At 42.7% G+C, this 18,413-nt stretch overlaps 1 protein-coding gene across 6 annotated transcripts; it reads right to left on the reverse strand.

Moving 5' to 3' along the window:
• Positions 1-8,758: 8,758 nt before the first annotated feature.
• On the reverse strand, positions 8,759-17,833 carry LOC103630090 (uncharacterized). Of its 6 annotated transcripts, XM_035960166.1 has the most exons (16): positions 16,597-17,607; positions 16,406-16,479; positions 14,097-16,327; positions 13,718-14,023; positions 13,549-13,645; positions 13,335-13,468; positions 12,505-12,674; positions 12,292-12,430; positions 11,739-12,205; positions 11,546-11,638; positions 11,334-11,432; positions 9,894-10,232; positions 9,627-9,812; positions 9,297-9,533; positions 9,180-9,222; positions 8,759-9,063 (listed from the first exon to the last, which is right to left on the reverse strand). In XM_035960166.1, exons 6-15 carry the CDS (start codon positions 13,345-13,347, stop codon positions 9,181-9,183), a joined length of 1,785 nt encoding a protein of 594 aa, XP_035816059.1. In that variant the 5' UTR covers positions 13,348-13,468; positions 13,549-13,645; positions 13,718-14,023; positions 14,097-16,327; positions 16,406-16,479; positions 16,597-17,607; the 3' UTR covers positions 8,759-9,063; position 9,180. The 6 variants fall into 6 exon arrangements, with proteins under 6 accessions (XP_035816059.1, XP_008649405.1, XP_008649407.1 ...); XM_008651183.4 differs by lacking the exons at positions 13,335-13,468; positions 13,549-13,645 and adding an exon at positions 17,640-17,833 and having other exon boundaries at positions 16,597-16,657; XM_008651185.4 differs by lacking the exons at positions 13,335-13,468; positions 13,549-13,645; positions 13,718-14,023; positions 14,097-16,327; positions 16,406-16,479 and adding an exon at positions 17,640-17,833 and having other exon boundaries at positions 16,597-16,657.
• Positions 17,834-18,413: the final 580 nt, after the last annotated feature.

Below are 18,413 nucleotides of genomic sequence, written 5' to 3' on the forward strand. Positions count from 1 at the left end.
GGATCTTCAGTATCGAGAAAAGCAGTGAAGATTCTCGACTCAGCAGTCAGAAGGACCCGCAACTCAGAAGTGAGACTCTGTAAGGTTCAGTGGAGCAGAGATGGAGAAGAGGAAGCCACCTAGGAAAGTGAGGACTCTCTGAGGAAGGAATACCCTTACCTTTTCTCGAGCCCCGTCTGAATCTCGAGGGCGAGATTCCTTTAAGTGGGGTAGGTTTGTAACATCCCAAAATTCTAACCCAGGTTTGAAACCCTAATCTACCCCCTCCCTTCTTATTTTCTATCCCAAAACTCCCTTAGATTTTTTCCCATCATATGCATACACTTTGTTTGATCATAAGCACCTCACTTAGATTTTATTTTCCAACACCTAGATTATCCACTAAATAATTTGTTCAAAGAAAAAAGGAACAAAAATGGAAATGAGTTATAGAAAATAAAAAGAAAAAAGAAAAAGCTTTCTCCCCCCCTGCTGGGCCAAATCTGGCCCATGTCGTGGCCGCCTTCCCCCTCCCTCGCGCCCGCGCATCCTCCCTTCGGCCCATTGGCCGGCCCACTCCCGCGCGCGAAGCCGCCCGCGCGTTTCCCCCTCTCTCTCTCTCTGGCAAGCCAGCCCCACCTGCCAGCCCCTCTCTCTCGCGCGCTCCCTCTCACTGGCAGACCGGCCCCACCGGTCAGCCGCGTCGTCTTCCTCGCGTACGACGCACCGCCGTCCCCTCACCGTCGTCCCCTCCATCGCCATCCCCTCGCCGCACAGGAAGAGTTCGGCACCGCCCTGTCCTCGCCGTTTGACCACGTCCTTGCCCAGTACCGCCCCGCCGTGGAGTCTCATCGTCGCCGCTGTGCGACATTAATGCCGGCACTGTGCACCTCACCGGCGCCCGCCGAGCTCCCCCGCTCCCCTCCCCGCGGACGCCTATAAAAAGGTCGCCCCGGGCACCTCCTTCCCCGCACCGGCCTCGGCCACCACCCTCCACCCCTCGCCCGCGCCGTCGACCCGCGGCGCCGTTTCCCCCTCCGCTCTCGCTGATGAGTGGGCCCCACGGTGACGTTGTCGCGCCCGCGCCGTCTTCCCGCCCGTGGGACGCAGCTGGGCCGGCGCCCTCGCACGCGCGTGCCCCGCGCCTGGCTGGGCCGAAAATTCCCCCCCCGGCCCATCTGAGAAGAAATTCCTTTTCTTTTTCTTTTCTTCACCCTTTTCTCATTTAATTAGTATTCTTCAATATTTTATGCACCAAAAATTATCCAAATGATTTCTAAAAGTCCCAAGTAATAATAATGTTAGTAAATGACACACTACAATTAGTAAACTATTGTTGATGTATTGTTTTATTGACTGTTTTACTAGAAGAAGCGGGGACCACTGATCCGGAACCCGTGGCCCCGGAAGAAGGGCCGGAGCCCGATCTCCCGGAAATAGATCTTTTGTGCCAGGAAAGCTTCGACGAAGGCAAGTCCATCCTTCCCTTGATGCATAAATTACCTATTCTTTCTACCACTGCCTAGGCCGGGAATTCAGGGAGGGATAATTGCATTATGAGTGAGAGATGACCCGCATTAACATATATATTCTGGATACGAAATGTGGGTTGGGAAAAAGGGCAATATGTTTCTTCAAATAAGGTCTCTTTTTACAAAAAGGTTATGCGATGAAGGGTACTCACCCTCATCACCTTGGGAGTGGGATGATCAAGGACTCCCTGGTTTAGGGGAGGACCTAAGGAGTTGGCTCACCTGGTTTAGGCGTGAGTAGAAGGATTGTCCCCTCATATAAGGACCGGCTTGTCATGTTCACTACCTGTACTCCTTATTAGTACAACCACTCGAGACTGTGTGGGCAGTCACTCAATCCGAACTCGTGCAGTCCAACCCCAGGGTTATGAAGGTTGGGGAGCACCGGGAGGATAAGGAGGGGGAAAGTTTTGTCCGGATTGGACATGGTGGTGGCCTGACTCCTTCCGGATAACCGTTAAGGTTAGGACGTACGAGAAAGGAAAGAATCCGGCATTCGGGTCTCACGACGGTGAGATCGCAGAAACCGGGCTAGTGGGTAAAGTGTACCCCTCTGCGCAGAGTTGAAATCTATTCGAATAGTCCGTGTCCACTGGTATGGACGAGTCTGGTATGGTATGACAATTAGGGATTTTTCTATGAGTTCCATGAACAGGGAAATGTGTGGGTAAGTGGGTGCTGAGAAAGAAAACAAGGCCACAGGAGCGGGAAGCTCAGTGGTGGTTGAGTATTTTGTTACTTTTAAGTCTTTGGGAAAAACCTTACCGCAATTGCCTTTCTCTAAGAAAATGAAGAGTGACTTAAACTCCACCATATAAAGCATGTATGATATAGGTCTCTTTCTCTTTACGGGAGCGGGGTGGGCTTGCGGAATACCTAGTGTATTCACCCAGATTTATTTATGTTTTCAGCAGCCGAAGACTTCTTTTCTGCTATGCTTGATTGAGAGGGCTATGTCTGCACCCAGTTCTGCCTGTGGCTTGGGCTAGTATATTTTCCTACTGCGCTTCTTATTTTGGCTCTCTTGAGCTTGTACCCCGGTATTGTAATAACCTTTATCTAAACTCTGTACTATTTGAAGTAAGGAATGTGTTTACTAGCCTCCTGGGACTAGTAATTGTATCACATTTGAGTCCCAAAGGATCGGGACGCTTCAATTAGGTGACACTCGACAAAGAGGTCGCCAGCGGGCCCCTATGTCAATACCTTTGCCGAGCGCATTAGGAGGCACTCGGCAAAGGTTGCTTCTTTGCCGAGTGCCGAGGACACATGTAAGTCTAAAAAATGGAACATCTACGTTTAGATACTGTATGAACATACCACAAAAAGTTTGTGCGGGGAAAGAAAAAAATAAAAATATACTTTTCCGAGTGTCCATGGATGGCACTCGGTAAAGCTCAATTTGCCGAGTGTTGGACAGGCCACTCGGCAAAGAAGTTGCTTTGCCGAGTGTTGACGCCCGGTACTCGACAAAGATAACGGCAGTCGGCTGTAGATGGCTACTGACGACCCTTTGTCAAGAGTCGCTCTTCGCCGAGTAGTTGGCACTCGGCAAAGCGCTCTTTGCTGAGTGTTTCCCTGTGTCGAGAGTCCAGCTCTCAGTAAACGTGGTCGTTATTGAGAGCAGGACTTTGCCGAGTGGGACACTCAGCAAAGAAGGCTTTGCCGAGTGCTCGACAAAAAGCACTTGGCAAAGCACGGAGCACTTGGCAAAGAGCCGGATTCCGGTAGTGAGAGAAGAGAGATGAATAGAAAATGCAGCAAAATCAATCAAAGCGACCATCAAACATTTTTCTAAAAACACCAGGTAGATGCACGCTGGCGTGGTGTGGTTATGGGCACTCTTTCTCACACAATCTCGAGTACACAGATATGGGATATAAGATACCTGGGATCTCACACTTGAGCAAAATCTAGATAAAAGAACAAAAGATGCAAGTGCTATAAGCCAAAAGAGATGGCTGAACCATCCATCCCTCCCACCTATTTATCGAGGGTTATTTACCTAGACTAAACTACCTCTACATACATAGAGTCTATCCACTTAGGCAGATGCAAAACGGACCAACTCCTAGGTTTTTATCTGACGGCCTCGTGCTCTTCACAAAGTTGCTTTGCCTCAACGCACCCTTTGCGATGACGCCATGTGCCACCTCCAAATCCAACCAAAACCGCACTGCCGAGTTTTGAGGACAAAACTTAGCGAAGCCAGCCCTCCGTAGCACTGGGTTGTTTTAAGGCCCAACCACCAAAACCGCCATGAGTAGCGCACCACATGCACATCCCCCACGTCCTGGACACGTGTCTTGTCAGTCCTCGACTGCGCTGGCAACATGATGCGCTCTACCTTGTCCTGGCGTCGGTGCGTATCCTAGGTGTCTACCACCACAGCTATACACCTAGCTTCTTCGGTCCCTCGGTCAAGTCCCAACCCTCGTCCGTCGCAACTCTCAGTCCATCAACACGAACTCGCATGACCTTCACCTTCGCCGCTGACCACCGTATCTATATTCCACACTTGCACTCCACAAGCCGAGAGACATGGTTACACAACATAAATACACACACCCTAGTTATTCCACATGACTCAACCCAAGACGCTACCCGTTGACAATCACTCATCGCAACCCAAACCACATGGGACAAATCAACCTTGTGTTCGCAATCTCCCCCTTAATGAGTGCATTGTCAACACCACCAAGTGAACACATAATCAACAGAAGAATGAAGATAAAGAGGAGCTCACTCAAACGACTAAAAGTTAGAAAAAAGCCAAAATAGGTCATTTAGAGTAAGCAAAGCTTGATCCCCAAAGAAATGAGCAACGACTTAACACATGCAAGCAAAACATGGCTAGTCCTCAAGAAGAGGCAGAAAGGGGCCCAACACCACTAGCCAGAAGTCAAACCCAAATCGGAGCATAAAGCCAGCACAAAAGCTGAAATCAAAACTATTTCCTATAGAAAGAAGCAGAGGCTCAACAAAACTAGCAAAAGCTCCCCGTGACTTAGAAACTCCCCCTTACTGAAACATCTCCCACTAAAGCACATCACAAAACCTCATAGAAGCCCAAACACCCTCAACAAAAAGAGTACGAAGGAAGAAATCCCCAAAATCTCTCCCCATTTACACACCTACAAACTTCTCCCCTAAAATCTAAAAACACAAAATTCTAGCAAAAACTCCCCCTTGTTGACAAGTGCACTCAGCAAGCGTCAAATAAGGTAAAAGGAAAAAGAAAACAACTCCCCTTGAGAAAATGCACTGATCTAGGGAATGATGCAAAAAACACAGAGAATGCAGGAGCTTCAGAAGTATAGCTATCAAATTGTAAAAACACTCTAAATGGTGTTTTGCAATGTGTGCAACAATAAATGCACATGCTAACATATGCTCAAACTTATCATATGCACAAGATTTGTAAGGAATAAGCACTTGATTCAGTTTTATGCATGTCAAAAGCGAAGTTCACCACTAAAACAACACTAGACATCATGCCAAGACAGATTTTTAACCAAGTGCTAGTGAAAGGTATACATGTGAACTACCCCAAACAATGGTCACTCATCATGCCAAGACATATTTTTAACTAGAGATTAGTAATTTTTTGGAGTGCAGTGGATCATAGATTTTACTAAAACATGTGAGTGCGAGAGGTTGTAAGCATTGTCTATGTCTAACTTTCAACTAGTTGTAGCCTATGCAAAATGCAATCAGGAGCTAAAGTCATCAGTTTCGATTATCCACTACACCACCCAAGTTCCTCTAAAAGTACAAATAGAAGTAGTATCGATATAGTGATGTGGCGACAAATGCAAACACATCTCGATCTTTTTGTTTTACTTATCTTGATTCAGATTTTAGCACAAAATTAATGTATTGAGACGGTGAAAGACAAAGCATGAGATATATCCACCTAAGATATTAGTTGATATGACAACACCAACCAACATGCCAGCATCAGTAACCTTACCGACCAATCCGGTAATCTCACTGACTTATACACCGACTGAAGCCCTTATATGACGAATCACTCGGAGCCGAGCGAAAAAGATATAACAACAGGTGCACATGCTACTTTATGAATTTTAACTAAACGCTAATAAGAACTTTATGCTATCTAAGTCGTGTATGTTGATATTACTTAGGTTAACCGAAGAGGAAGGGCAGATTATATCAAGGGCGAATCAGAGAGAAGAGCTATGTTCGAGTCAATCTAGTGTGATATAACTGTCTAGAAGAAACAATCATATCTTTTGATTCCCAAAAGCTATGAAGGCCCATAAGTACATTCTAGAAAGCTCTTGGAGTCTAGTTTCCAATGAATCAAACCCTGACTTAATGGAATTTACCAATATGCTAGCTGACCCATTTTAGTTCCAAGTAGTCAGAAGGCCAACAATCAGGTTGATAACCAAGATTTCCTATTAAACCGCATCATTCTACGAAGTTTCATTATGCATGCTATACATGGTGAGAAAGTTTATCAAGTTAGCTTTCCAACAATCTAGTCCCACCTCATTTGGAGATTCTTCGACGAAGTTATTAGCAAAACACTGAACGTTGCGCAGAAGTCAAACAGTCACTCACGAATTAACTCTAGAGATCTTCACGAAGAGGCCTTTCACATTAGTATGTTAAAATACTTTATTTTTATTTTTATACCTATCTTAGAGGGCTATTACTAGTATAAATACCACTATGGTAAGATGTAAAAAAAACTTTTGATGATTTGATAATCCAAGTAATTTATGCAGTCGATGTGCTGAGTGTCTACTCTACCCCTGTTCTTCCTTGTTCTTCCTAGACTTGTGTAGAGATCCCTCTAGGATCCACTGTTCGTGCTTTGCGGGTTCCAGTACGGCTGCCTCACATTGTGTGGATTAGCTCCGGTTGTGGTTCTGGGTCGTTCGGAGATCGAGTCGAAGTCTACATAGTTTTGGTGTCTCTCTCCTCGTCGCTTGGTCACATCCAACCTTGGTTAGGTAAAAAGCTAGTTATCTCTTGATCTTCAACAAATTTACCTTACTTCTACTACCTTTATAGCCGAGTTATCCTGTCCATAGACTGTCTGTCGTGAAGATCGTGCCACCCTAGTACCGATAATAACTCGGTGCATATCATCTGGTATCAAAGCTTTTGTTATCACGGTTGGTCTTACCATCATCCACAAAAAACCTATAGCCTTTTGGCAGTCTGGTTACCTTGTGTCTTTTGTGTTCATCAAGTTGCTAGTTACCCCTATATCATATACATATCGTGTCATTCAATTTGATTTCTGCACCCCATCAGTATTATAAAAAAGAGAAAGAGAAGAAGGAAAAAAGAGAGAAAGTAAAAAAGTCAAAAATAAGTGAGTGTAAAAAATTAAAAAGGGAATTATGGTGCAGTGTGTAATGAAAATTTCAGTTTAGATATTTGAGTCGATGGTAATCTTACCAGCAGCAATTTCATATTTTTAGCGCATCAACCCAGTCGATTGATAGTACCGTAGACCTTCTTATTTAACCTCCTATAGCTCCACCAAAAACCTGAACCGGGACGTTCGACTTGTGATCCTTACGACCTCTCTACCACCTGTGTCGATGCTGCCACACCAGCACCAGCACGGTCCTAAGAGATCAGAGAAGAGCTCGGGTAAGTAAGAGGTGAGATCAAGTTTACACAAATACTTTTTATATTCTACGTTTTCTTATTGTCCTCTAACATGGCAAGATCAAATTCGAGTGTCCATGGTGGGAACCATGGAGATGGGAAGCCCCCTGTCTCTCGGGCGGAGTTGCATCGCATGGACGATTCACTCGTGGATGCCATGGATAGGATGTTTGATGAGCGTCTTCCTGTGGCAGGAGGTCAAAGGCCACATCGTTGTGACCAAGATGAAATTCACAGAGAAGAATCTAGGGATGAGAATTCTGGTTCTGGCCATGGATTCAATCGCTTCGGCGATGGACGTGGAGGTTATAGGGGTGATCGTCGTGCTGATTTTGATAATTTGCGTGGAGGGCATCATGCGCACGAACATCTAGTCAGATTTGAAGACAAATAGTTTGAAGACCATAATTGTGAGGAAGGATCTAATGAGAAACCGCGTGCACGTCCCCGACGTCGTAGACATGTGTCCCGCTAGTCCTCAACCACGCACAGCAACATGGTCCGCTCTGCCACGTCCTCGCGCGAGTGCGTATCCTAGGTATCAGCCACCATGGCTAGTCATCCGTCTACTCTGGTCCCTCAATCAAGTTCCAGCGCCTGTCCTTCAACGTTTCCGGTCCATCGGCACGAACCCACATGACATTCACCTTTCGCCGTCGACCACCGTACCTGTGCTCCACACCTGCATATCACAAGCCGACCGACATGGTTGCACATATATAATCTCATGCCCCCGGTCAGTCCATGACTCGACCCGAAGAGCTACCCGTTGACAATCCCTCAACGTCAACCTGAACCACAAGGGACAAGTCAACCTTGTGTTTGCAGTAAGACATAACGTATGTGGGCCCACCAGATATCGTCACGTTTGTTACACGAGTTAAATGCCAACTGTGCCTGGGGACCATCGAAAATATACTATCTCCGACGATGGCCGTCAGATATAAGTCCTAAACTGTCGGAGATAACTTATATCCGACGGTATACGGTTTAATCCGTCAGAAATTTAGTATTTTACTGTTGTGGAGGCACTACACCACGGTTCGCTATTAGCAACGTACCATGGGTTGGTAAAAGTGGCTTTACCAACCCTCGGACAGTCGTTAAAGACATTTACCGACCCACAACTCGGGTCGCTGTAAGCGGTGTCGGGAAAAGTATTGCCGACGCACTATGCCTTTACCGACCCTCCGTAAGTTGTTAAATCTTTAGTATTGCCGACCCTTAGACTGTCACTATAGACATTTACCGACCCACCCTCGGGTCGCTGTAGGAAAAGTATTACCGACCCACCATGCTTTTACCGACCCTCCGTAAGTTGTTGAATCTTTAGTATTACCGACCCTCAGACTGTCACTATAGATTGAATTCCCGACACATCCTCAGTTACTAATGACCACAATTACTGACTGACTGTCAGACTGTAATGACAACAATTACCGACTAACAGTCAGTCACTAATATCATGTTTACTAATCAATAATCAGTAGCTATAATCAGTAGTCTCATTTCATACAAAAAAGCCTCACAATTGGTATCACTGATTATAATCTACCACATACTAAGTGAAAACATACAACACACATAACACATAGATTGAATGAGTCACAAGGTTCAAATAATCATAGATTCATCGGCAGCACTTAAACATCCACAATTGAGTTGTAGTCATAAGCTACAAATATTCCTAAATATACCCAATTGGTCATCAGAGACAGTATATGGGTTAGACATTACAAAAGCTTTCCATCATGCCTATTCGATCTGCGCAACATTGCATGACTATTAGATAGAAAGTTGCCCACAAAAGAACTTGAAACCAAAAGAAGCATGTCAGCTTGTCCTCGAAGCATGTCAGCTTGTCCTCAAGTAGCTAGCTTTTTACACCATGCATTACCTGAAAAGAGTTGTGATCAAAATTAATAGAATAATCAGTGGTTGTTTTTGTTTCTTATGATATTACAGCAGCAAACAATAATGCTTCACCATTGATTTCAATTGAATGTTAAATACCTCAAACTGCAGGTGGTGTTGATGCCTTGTTGGTAATCTTTAGCTGTCCAAATAAGAATTCATCACTAATTTGTCATATATATCATTCAAAATAGTAAGTTAAGTTTAGCTTATTACTCTATTGTATGGCCATGCAATTGACATCTTGTTGGCATCACCCATAGTTTCCATATTGGCATAGGGACGAGGCAAATGTGCATCTCTTTTCAACACACAAGACACAATAACTTCACAACATTGTCTCCCAAGGGACTGGCCCGCAAGAATAGTGTTTGGTTTAGTTGAAATTATTGTTCCTTTAGCCACAGGTTGATCTGATCTCAACAAGGCATATAATATGGCATCTTTTCCAACCTGATGCAAGTGATTAGTGTTAAGTTAGAAGGATGGCATAAATATCTAAAAGATGAGAGTACATATTTAGGAGGAAAAGGATCAGAGTATTACAAGAGCATCATGTTGAGAGCGAGAAGTTTCATTACTCCTTGGTGCGGTTGTTTTGTGTGCTGTTGTTCTTGATGAGGTTAAACCATGCACCTGGTCATGTAAGTTGTCATCAACATCATCTTCAGAAACATAATCTTCCTCCCCTTCATCTAGTCCAGCATCACCAGTTTCATTCAACCTTGCATCCTACATCAGACATTTCAGTCATGTATGAGATAAATGACTAGTTAAACATTGCTTTGTGTATAAACAAAGAGCAGTACTAACCAAATGTAGACGTGATGTGGAACCGTGTTGTGACATGGGACTTGCCCTATCTTGTTGTGCCCTTTGCTCCATTTGAGCCTGCAACTCAAAAACACGTTGCTCTAGAGCATCCCTGTCACTTTCAGCTTTCTTTCGAGCCATAACCTCCATTTGAAGTCTTGTTGGTGCATAACACTTTAATCCTGGAGTACCAACATCTTGAGGAGTCGGGCCTAGACCCATAAGACGGACATATCCTTTTGGCTCTTTCAGTCCACAAAGAACAGCATATGCATCACCTTCCTGAATTGTCCGCTCTTTCAAGTCTGGGTAGATTTCAATAAGATCTTTAAGTTTCATCTACAAAATATAATTTTGGTTGAAAAGGTTATGCCCACACAAAATTCATATTATAACAACCAATTATGAAATGAATACTCCCTCCGTCCCAGGATACTAGACGCGACTAAAAAAATGCAAAGACCAAGAAAGACATTAATTACCCCTCGTTTCTAAAAAAACTGCATGTATTCCCACGTCCATGCATGCATGCATTTTTCAGCTGTTGGTGCCTAACTCAATCGGCGCGCGTATGAAAAATATTTGGCAAGTTTTAGCGCCACTAATTGCTCGCTTCTGCTTCTATAAATACCCAATGCTTATGTACAGCTCACAAAACACTCCTTTCTCTAATCTTCCTTCTTCGGTTACACATAATGCCTATTTCAGATTTGAATGAGCCTATCAACTGGGATGAGATTGAGGAATTTGAAGGAAACGTACATGAGTTAAATTATGATTATGTGTGGGACAATGCATGCAAAGGAGTACAACCAAACTGCTTATGTGTTTGCTACCTCGTTTTGCTCACACCCCAATATCTCAGTACTCCTCTTTTGCTGGTACACTCAAAACTGAAGTCAAATGTCTACATCAGCATGATTTGGAAAACTCGTTCTCAAATTAGATAACTGTTCAGATCAATTTAAGCTGAATGCATTGTACTAAGTAGTATTTGTGCTTAATTTGTGCTTAATCGTAGCATCTAGGCCCGTGCAGCTGCCCCACGCTCAACACCTGCTACTGCATTATCTGATGATTACGTTAACCGGTCCCCATAGAATGTTGCTAGCTCTAGGAAGCATGTCATGTTTGGCAAGGGCAGCCCCGAGTTCAGCACTGGTGGGCATGCATTTTTGAAAGACTGTGAGCTTGTATGTGGAGGCTTTGGTGCAGTCTACAAGATAGTGCTCTCGGGTTTGGGGTGCTTGGGTACATGGCTGCTGCTGTCCAAATTTAGTGAGAAAAAGGTACTGAGCTGAGGTGTAACTTCTACTGGTATTTTTCAGAGCTGAGGTCTTTTGATGGTATTTTATAGAGACAGTAACGGTGCTAGAGAACCAATTTCCCCAATGAAAAAAGTAGTTGCGCCTAGTATCCTGGGACGGAGGGAGTACTTACCATTATTGGCTCTGCAGAGGTTGAAGGAACACCATTTTTCCTTGTATGGGTTTTGATAAAAGTTTCATCTCTTCGTGGGGGACGTCCTAGTTTGACAGCCTATAATATACGATATAATTATACTGAAGGTAGTAGAAACACTTCTAGTCTACTATATTGTATGCCTACTGAAGGTAGTAGAAACTGAATTGGCCAAGAAGGTCAAGCATTACCAATTTATGTTGTGAGCAAGCATAGCTCACACTTCCAGTAGTATGGTGCAGCTGCAGTTTTTGCCGGTTTGCTTTTCCCACTTTCGAGAGAGTCTAACATATAATGAAAATATCATATTTATGCACTACTCATACTGGTTTTATAATGGAATCAAAATGTTTATGCACAGACTTTATATTAGAAGTTTGTTACCTGAAATTCAGAAGTCTTCCAATAGTTATAGAGAAATTTCCAATCATCATCACTAATTCTTTTGTCTGGACATTCCCCAACATCATCTATAGTCAGCTCAGGATCAAAATACAGCTCCTTGATATTTGCCTTAAATTCTTTCCATTTCCTCCCAACAGTGCGTGTAACCCAATTTAAGGCAGCGTCATCAATATCAAAGTATGACTTTATTTCAGTCCACAGCTCGTACTTCTTTTTAACATCAACAAGCCTCCAATCTACACAAGCAATTGATATCTTCTTTCTAACTTGACACCCTATAACACTTGAAAGTTTCCTAGCGTTTTCACCAATTGGCTGTCCATAATCATTAAGAGATATTTTGAGTTTAGGCATATCTGGTGTCCTTGAGAATATGTCATCTTTCTTCGTTATTCCCCTTCCTTTCTTTCTCACTGTACCATTGCTTTGGTCACCAATCTGTAGGTCTGAAGCAATATAACAGATTACATTCAAGTCTAAAAGCTAATTCCATCATCAAATTGTTGTTAAGGTCAATGGAAATCTATTTTACCTTCATTGTTACTAAGGAAATCTCCTACTGGCTCCAAATCAGCAAGCACATGTTCTTCATCAAACTGACAATTGTTTCTTTGTAGTCTTGGTCGCAAGTTTGGACGTTCAGTTGATACAGTATTTCTGTTCTGAACTTTCTAAAAAAATGACATAGAGTTGATTATTACGGTAATTCACAGATTATACAACAAAGATGATTGCAGTATTTTACCTTTGAAGTTTTCCTAGATCGATTTTGTTGCTGCCCCAAAGAGTTGATGATTGCAGGGATGTTGAATTCTTCTAACCTCCTTTTGTTCCTTTCAATATTTTCAAGCTTTTGTTGCTCATACTCATTATATGAGCCACCCTTATTGTTTCCTCTTGCGCTTGCCATTTTTCCTGAAAAGGAACAATGAGATCAGCTATTTGTAACCAAATGATAATAGAAGCATAAGTTTCCAGCAAGAAAACGACTATATTTGAAACATAAGAAATAACTAAACTTACTTTTTAGATTTTTTCCCATGTTTTATTCCACTAACAATCACACCATCTATTTCTATTCTCATAGATGGGACACATCCAGCAGCCACACAAGCGGATACATTTGGGTTTAGATCAGGGACTAACATAACTACATCATTACCATCATCAATGATTTCATTCTCAGCCTCATCGCTTCTGAACAAATCACAAGATTTTGGTTGTACGACAACAGACCATTCACTATCAATTGGATCAGCAACATAGAAAACTTGAGATGCCTGAGATGCTAAAATGAAAGGCTCATCCGATATCTTTTTACCCGTATTGAATAAGTGTTTGAAATTAACTGTGGTGATCCCTAATTGATCTGTTCTAACCCATTTGTTGTGCACACGGTTGTCAACCCAATCACACTTAAATAGTGTAACATTCCCTTTGTGATGATAATTCAATTCAATAATTTCTTTTATGATACCATAATAGATGTTTTTCCTCAATACGTGGCTATCATTATTCCCGCTCTCAAAACGTGTTGTCTCACAAACTAGAGCTACCCCGCTACTTTGGACAGACCTATTCTCATCATATGATTGTGTATGGAAGTTGAAGCCGTTTATTGTATAGCTGTTATACTGATGTGCGATCATCATGGGCCCCTTAGCTAAAATTTTGATCTCCTCTGGAGCTTCCTCACACATTTCCTCAACCTGTGATTAGCAACATTAGTGTTTAAAGTAAAAGCTAAATTGATAGTGTATTGAAAATTTCACTTATGTTTGTCACTTACATGCAATCTAAACCACTCATGAAAGGTTTTATGATGCATGCAGGTGATCTCACGTTTATTTCGAACCCCAATGGTGGAGAGGTAAAGAGCATGCTTGCTGAAAAGACCAATAGAAAATTTAAGAGAAGAGAATCTATCAAAATTCACAATTGAGGGGTGGATAGCTTACTTTAAGTATGGTTCTATATTAGGATAGTTGAAAAGGACATATCTATGTGCTTGAAGCCAGGTCTTGTAATCTAGATTTACAATGCATTTTCCTGCCAATGCTCGACCAACATTGTGAAAGAACGGAGTTGTAACATTGATTTCAGGTTGCAGCCTATCATGATTTCCAACCCTTTGGTTAAAGTGAGTCTCATCTTGTAAATACCGAGAGCAAAAAGTGAGAGCTTCATCAAACATAGAACCCTCCATAATTGATCCCTCCGGATGACTTTTGGTACGAACATAGCCTTTCAATTTCTTAAGATACCTATATAACAACATCAAGTTATTAAAAATGTTGATACTTATTTCCTATATTGCAACATGTATATGCAAATTACCTCTCCACTGGCCACATGCTGCGAAAGTGGACTGGACCAGCCATTCTTGCTTGGACAGGCAGATGTACCATCAAATGTACATTTATAGTGAAAAATGATGGAGGAAAAATAGTCTCTAAAAGGCTCAAGATTTCAGCTATTTCAGATTGTAGCAGCTGCATGTCACTTACTCGAAGAATAGGGGAATACAGTTTCTTGAAAAAGTTGCTTAAACGAACCAAAACAACACACACTTCAGTAGGGAGAACTCTTCTCACGGCAAGTGGCAATAAGTCTTGCAGAAGAATATGGCTACCGTGGCTGTTAAGGCCAGTTATCTTTTTATCCTTAACAATAACATTATGTCGTATATCAGCTGCATAGCCATCAGGAAACTTCACCCCTTTTAACACTCGACAAAATAGTTTCTTCTCACCAGGACTCATTGAGTAGGGTGCAGGAGGTAAATAATATTGATTATCTTCTAGCTCAACCGGGTGAAGGTCATCTCTAATACCTAAAACTTTAAGATCCAAGCGAGCATTCAAATTATCCTTAGATTTTCCAGCTATGTCCAATAAAGTATTAATTATGTTGTCACACACATTTTTTTCAATGTGCATGGCATCAAAATTATATCGAAATATCAAGTCCTTCCAATATGGAAGAAGGAACCAAATAGGTTTCCTTTTCAGAAAGACTAATGGTTCCCCTTCCTTCCGTTTTTCCTTGTTGCCTTACCAGATGATTTCTTGCCATAAACTGTTTCTAGATTTTCAGTGCATTCCAAAATTTGCTCTCCTGACAGAGGAAGAGGTGTTGGTCTCAACTCAGTTTGGGCACCGAAGGAATGAGTGTCAAATCTAAATGGATGGTCTGGATGCAAGAACCTGCGGTGTCCCATGTAACAAGTCTTGCTACCATTTCCAAGTCTAAGGGAACAGATCAAAGAGTGGCAATCAGGACACGCTGCCTCACCAGATGTAACAAACCCAGACACGCTGCCTAGACCCGGGTAATCAGTGATGGTCCAAAGTATTGCAGCACGCAATTGAAAGTATTCACCCTTTGAAGCGTCATAGGTTCTCACGCCATTAACAAACATATCAAGTAGATCATAAACAAGTGGCTGAAAATAGACATCCATATCATTGCCAACAGAGGATCGACCAGGAATTAACACAGACAAGATGAAATTTGAATCCTTCATGCACATTGAAGGTGGAAAGTTGAATGGAATCAAAATGCCAGGCCAAATACTGTAACTAACATTCATAGTCCTATATGGATTGAACCCATCAGTAGCAAATGATAGACGGATATTACGACTATCAGCGGCGAATTCTGGATACTTCTGATCAAAATCCTTCCACAAAATGGAATCGGCAGGATGTCTAAGCAAACCATCTTTTATTCGTCGTTCAGCATGCCACCTAGTGAGACTTGCAGTTCTAGAGGATACAAACAATCTTTGGAGTCTTTTCTTAATAGGAAAATAGCGAAGAACTTTTCTAGGAACCTTGTACTCACGTTTTCCATCTAGACTCTTCTTTTCTGATTTCCAACGTGAGACACCACATTTTGGACATGAATTCAGTTTTTCATTCTCCTTCCAAAAGAGAAGGCAATTGTTTTCACATGCATGAATAGTATTGTACCCAATTCCAACAGATTTCACCAATTTCTTAGCTTCATGAAAGTTTTTAGGAAGTTCTGAACCTGTAGGTAGGGCATCCGCAAGTAAATCTACCAGCAAGTTAAAACTTCTATCGATCCAACCTCCAAGAAGTTTGATGTGAAGTAACCGAACTAGAAAACGTAGCTTTGAGTACTTGGAACCTGGGTACAATTCTTTACTATTATCCGCTGCTAGCTTATGAATAGTTGTTTCATCTTTATTAGGTGGCTCAAAAGATCCGTCATCTTCCATATCACCTCTGTCATCTAAACCACAAGCTAAGTCCCTAAGCAAGTCTGATATCTCATCATCTTCACTAGGCTGCTCAATGAAATCAGGAACATCATAACTACCATGGTTCGTAAAAGAGGAGCTAGCTTCTCCATGTAAAGTCCATGTTCTGTATCCTTTTAGAAATCCATCACATATCAAGTGTTCTCGCACATCACTAGCCTCTCTCCAAAAGGAATTAACACACTTCCTACATGGACATAATATCTTGCACCCAACTGCGGAATTTCTAAATGCAAAAGCTAGAAAACTGTTCACCCCTTGTATATAGGCCTTTGTCTCCCTACACATAATCCCTATGTTAATTATCAAGATAGCTACAAAGAACACCTTTAGTTGTTTTGAAAAAGTTATATTGTACCTAGCCTCATTGTCGATCCACGATTTATCCATGCAACTTATTGTGGGATATGAAACAGCTTTCAGAAATAAAATCTAAAACATATAAGAAGCACAGAAAATATAGATAGATAATTAACACTCAAAAAGTTACTGAACAGCATGAAACCTAACAACTAGTCTTTTGATAAGGTAGAAAGATGGTGAATTTACCTTCTACTTCAGCTCAACAATCGTTTGATTGTTACAGTTCTTCACAACCAGGGAATCAGATCTGAAAATGGGGAGAACTTTTCAGTTTTAGTTGAATCAATTGATTACTTTTCATGCTTTATATATAGGTTAACAATTAGTAAAAAATAGAAACTGGGCAAATGGGAAATTGTTGTATGTCATACAACTTGTGCCAAAAAAATAGAATATGGTGCGCAATGGCCTAGTGTTTATAAAATAGGTAACATGAAGTTTTTCAAATTTGCAGTTTACCACATGAAAGATGATCCCCAACTATGTCCCTGTAAGCAAATATGTGATATATGGGCAAAAATCAATGCCATCTGTTCAGGACCTCATGGATTTTAACCAAACAAATTACTTGCAATTAGCCCATCCAAAAATGAAAGGTTACAGCTACCAAACCCCACTAATATATGCTGATAATTAATCACACATCATTGTTTTCATCGTTGAATTATGCATAGAGCTTTAACTTTAGCAATTCTTTATCCCCCGTCACAAATTCAGGGCAACCACCCACTAAGTACATATCAAATGATGCACCTGCTTCAGGGGAAAATATTTATTTAGGTACACTGCACACACGATACAGCAGACCTAACGATACAGCAGACCTGACTTTTCCTTGAAAAAAGAGAGGCAAATTTCAGTAGCAATTTAACGTGAAGAGATTTACAAAATGGACCCATAATGCAAATGCAAGGAACAAAGTGAATTTCCTGTCCTGGCATGCAGCAGCATAGAAACCATACTTGCTACTAGCTAGCCAGTGGTGATAAAGAAAGGCAGGATGAAGCTGGCCAGGTAATCCCAGCTCAAGAATAACAGACATGCATTTTCTTCAATTTTGTGGTGCATTTTGATCAACATAGTACTGACGATGATGGGTTCGTTGCACAGTTGAAAAAATTTGGAATTAAATGGAAAGGCTGTGGTGACAGGGATCGGAGGGAAGAAATTGGCCGCATATTTCACCCAGAGCAACAGCTACTGTACATGAAGTCAGGTTTAAGCAATACTGTTTTGTGGGCTCGACGCAGGCATGCCGCCGAGGGTAGGCGGGGCTCGGCGCGCGCAGCCCGGTCGTGGAGGAGAGGGGCATCGCAGCTTCACGCAGGCCGGATGTGGAGGAGGGCGGCAGGGCTCCACGCAGCACAGACGAGGAGGGGCGGCGGCGGGACAGCGCACCACAGCTGCGCGGCGGCTGGGCGGCGATGCGCGGCGGCTGCCCGGCTGCGCGGCGGCCGGAGTGCCCAGCTGGCCAGAGTGCCCACTGCCCAGCAGGACTCGGCGACTGCCCAGCTGCTAGATCTGAGATGCGCTGTACACGAAGTGTCCAGTACACAGGAAGAGAGAGGATAAGATGGAGGGAGATGAAAAGATGGGGAAATTTTTTAGCGCCAGGTTTTCGCGGCTGCCCAGCTGGCCGGAGCGCCTTTTTTCCGACCGACTGCGGGATGTCGCAGAAACTTTTACCGACCCCTCTAAAGACGCTATAAACAAAACAATTACCGACACTCAGTGAGTTGTTAAATAAGGCTTTAGCGACCCACAGTCTGTCATCGCGTTTTACCAACACACCGACCGTTGATAATAAGGGTCGGTAAAAGTGTTCTGTGGTGTAGTGAGGTGTATTTTTTGTTAGGGAGAAAGTGGCTCTTGGAGTTGCAAGTCCTGCTCATATCCCCTGGAGATCAGATCGCCGATATATCTACTAAGCTTGCAACCAAACAGATATTGGAGCAGGGTCGTTTCAATCTTAACCTTGTGTCCACCGTACGTAAGATTGCGGG

Source organism: Zea mays, chromosome 6 (assembly GCF_902167145.1).
Source record: "Zea mays cultivar B73 chromosome 6, Zm-B73-REFERENCE-NAM-5.0, whole genome shotgun sequence".
Lineage (NCBI taxonomy): Eukaryota > Viridiplantae > Streptophyta > Magnoliopsida > Poales > Poaceae > Zea > Zea mays.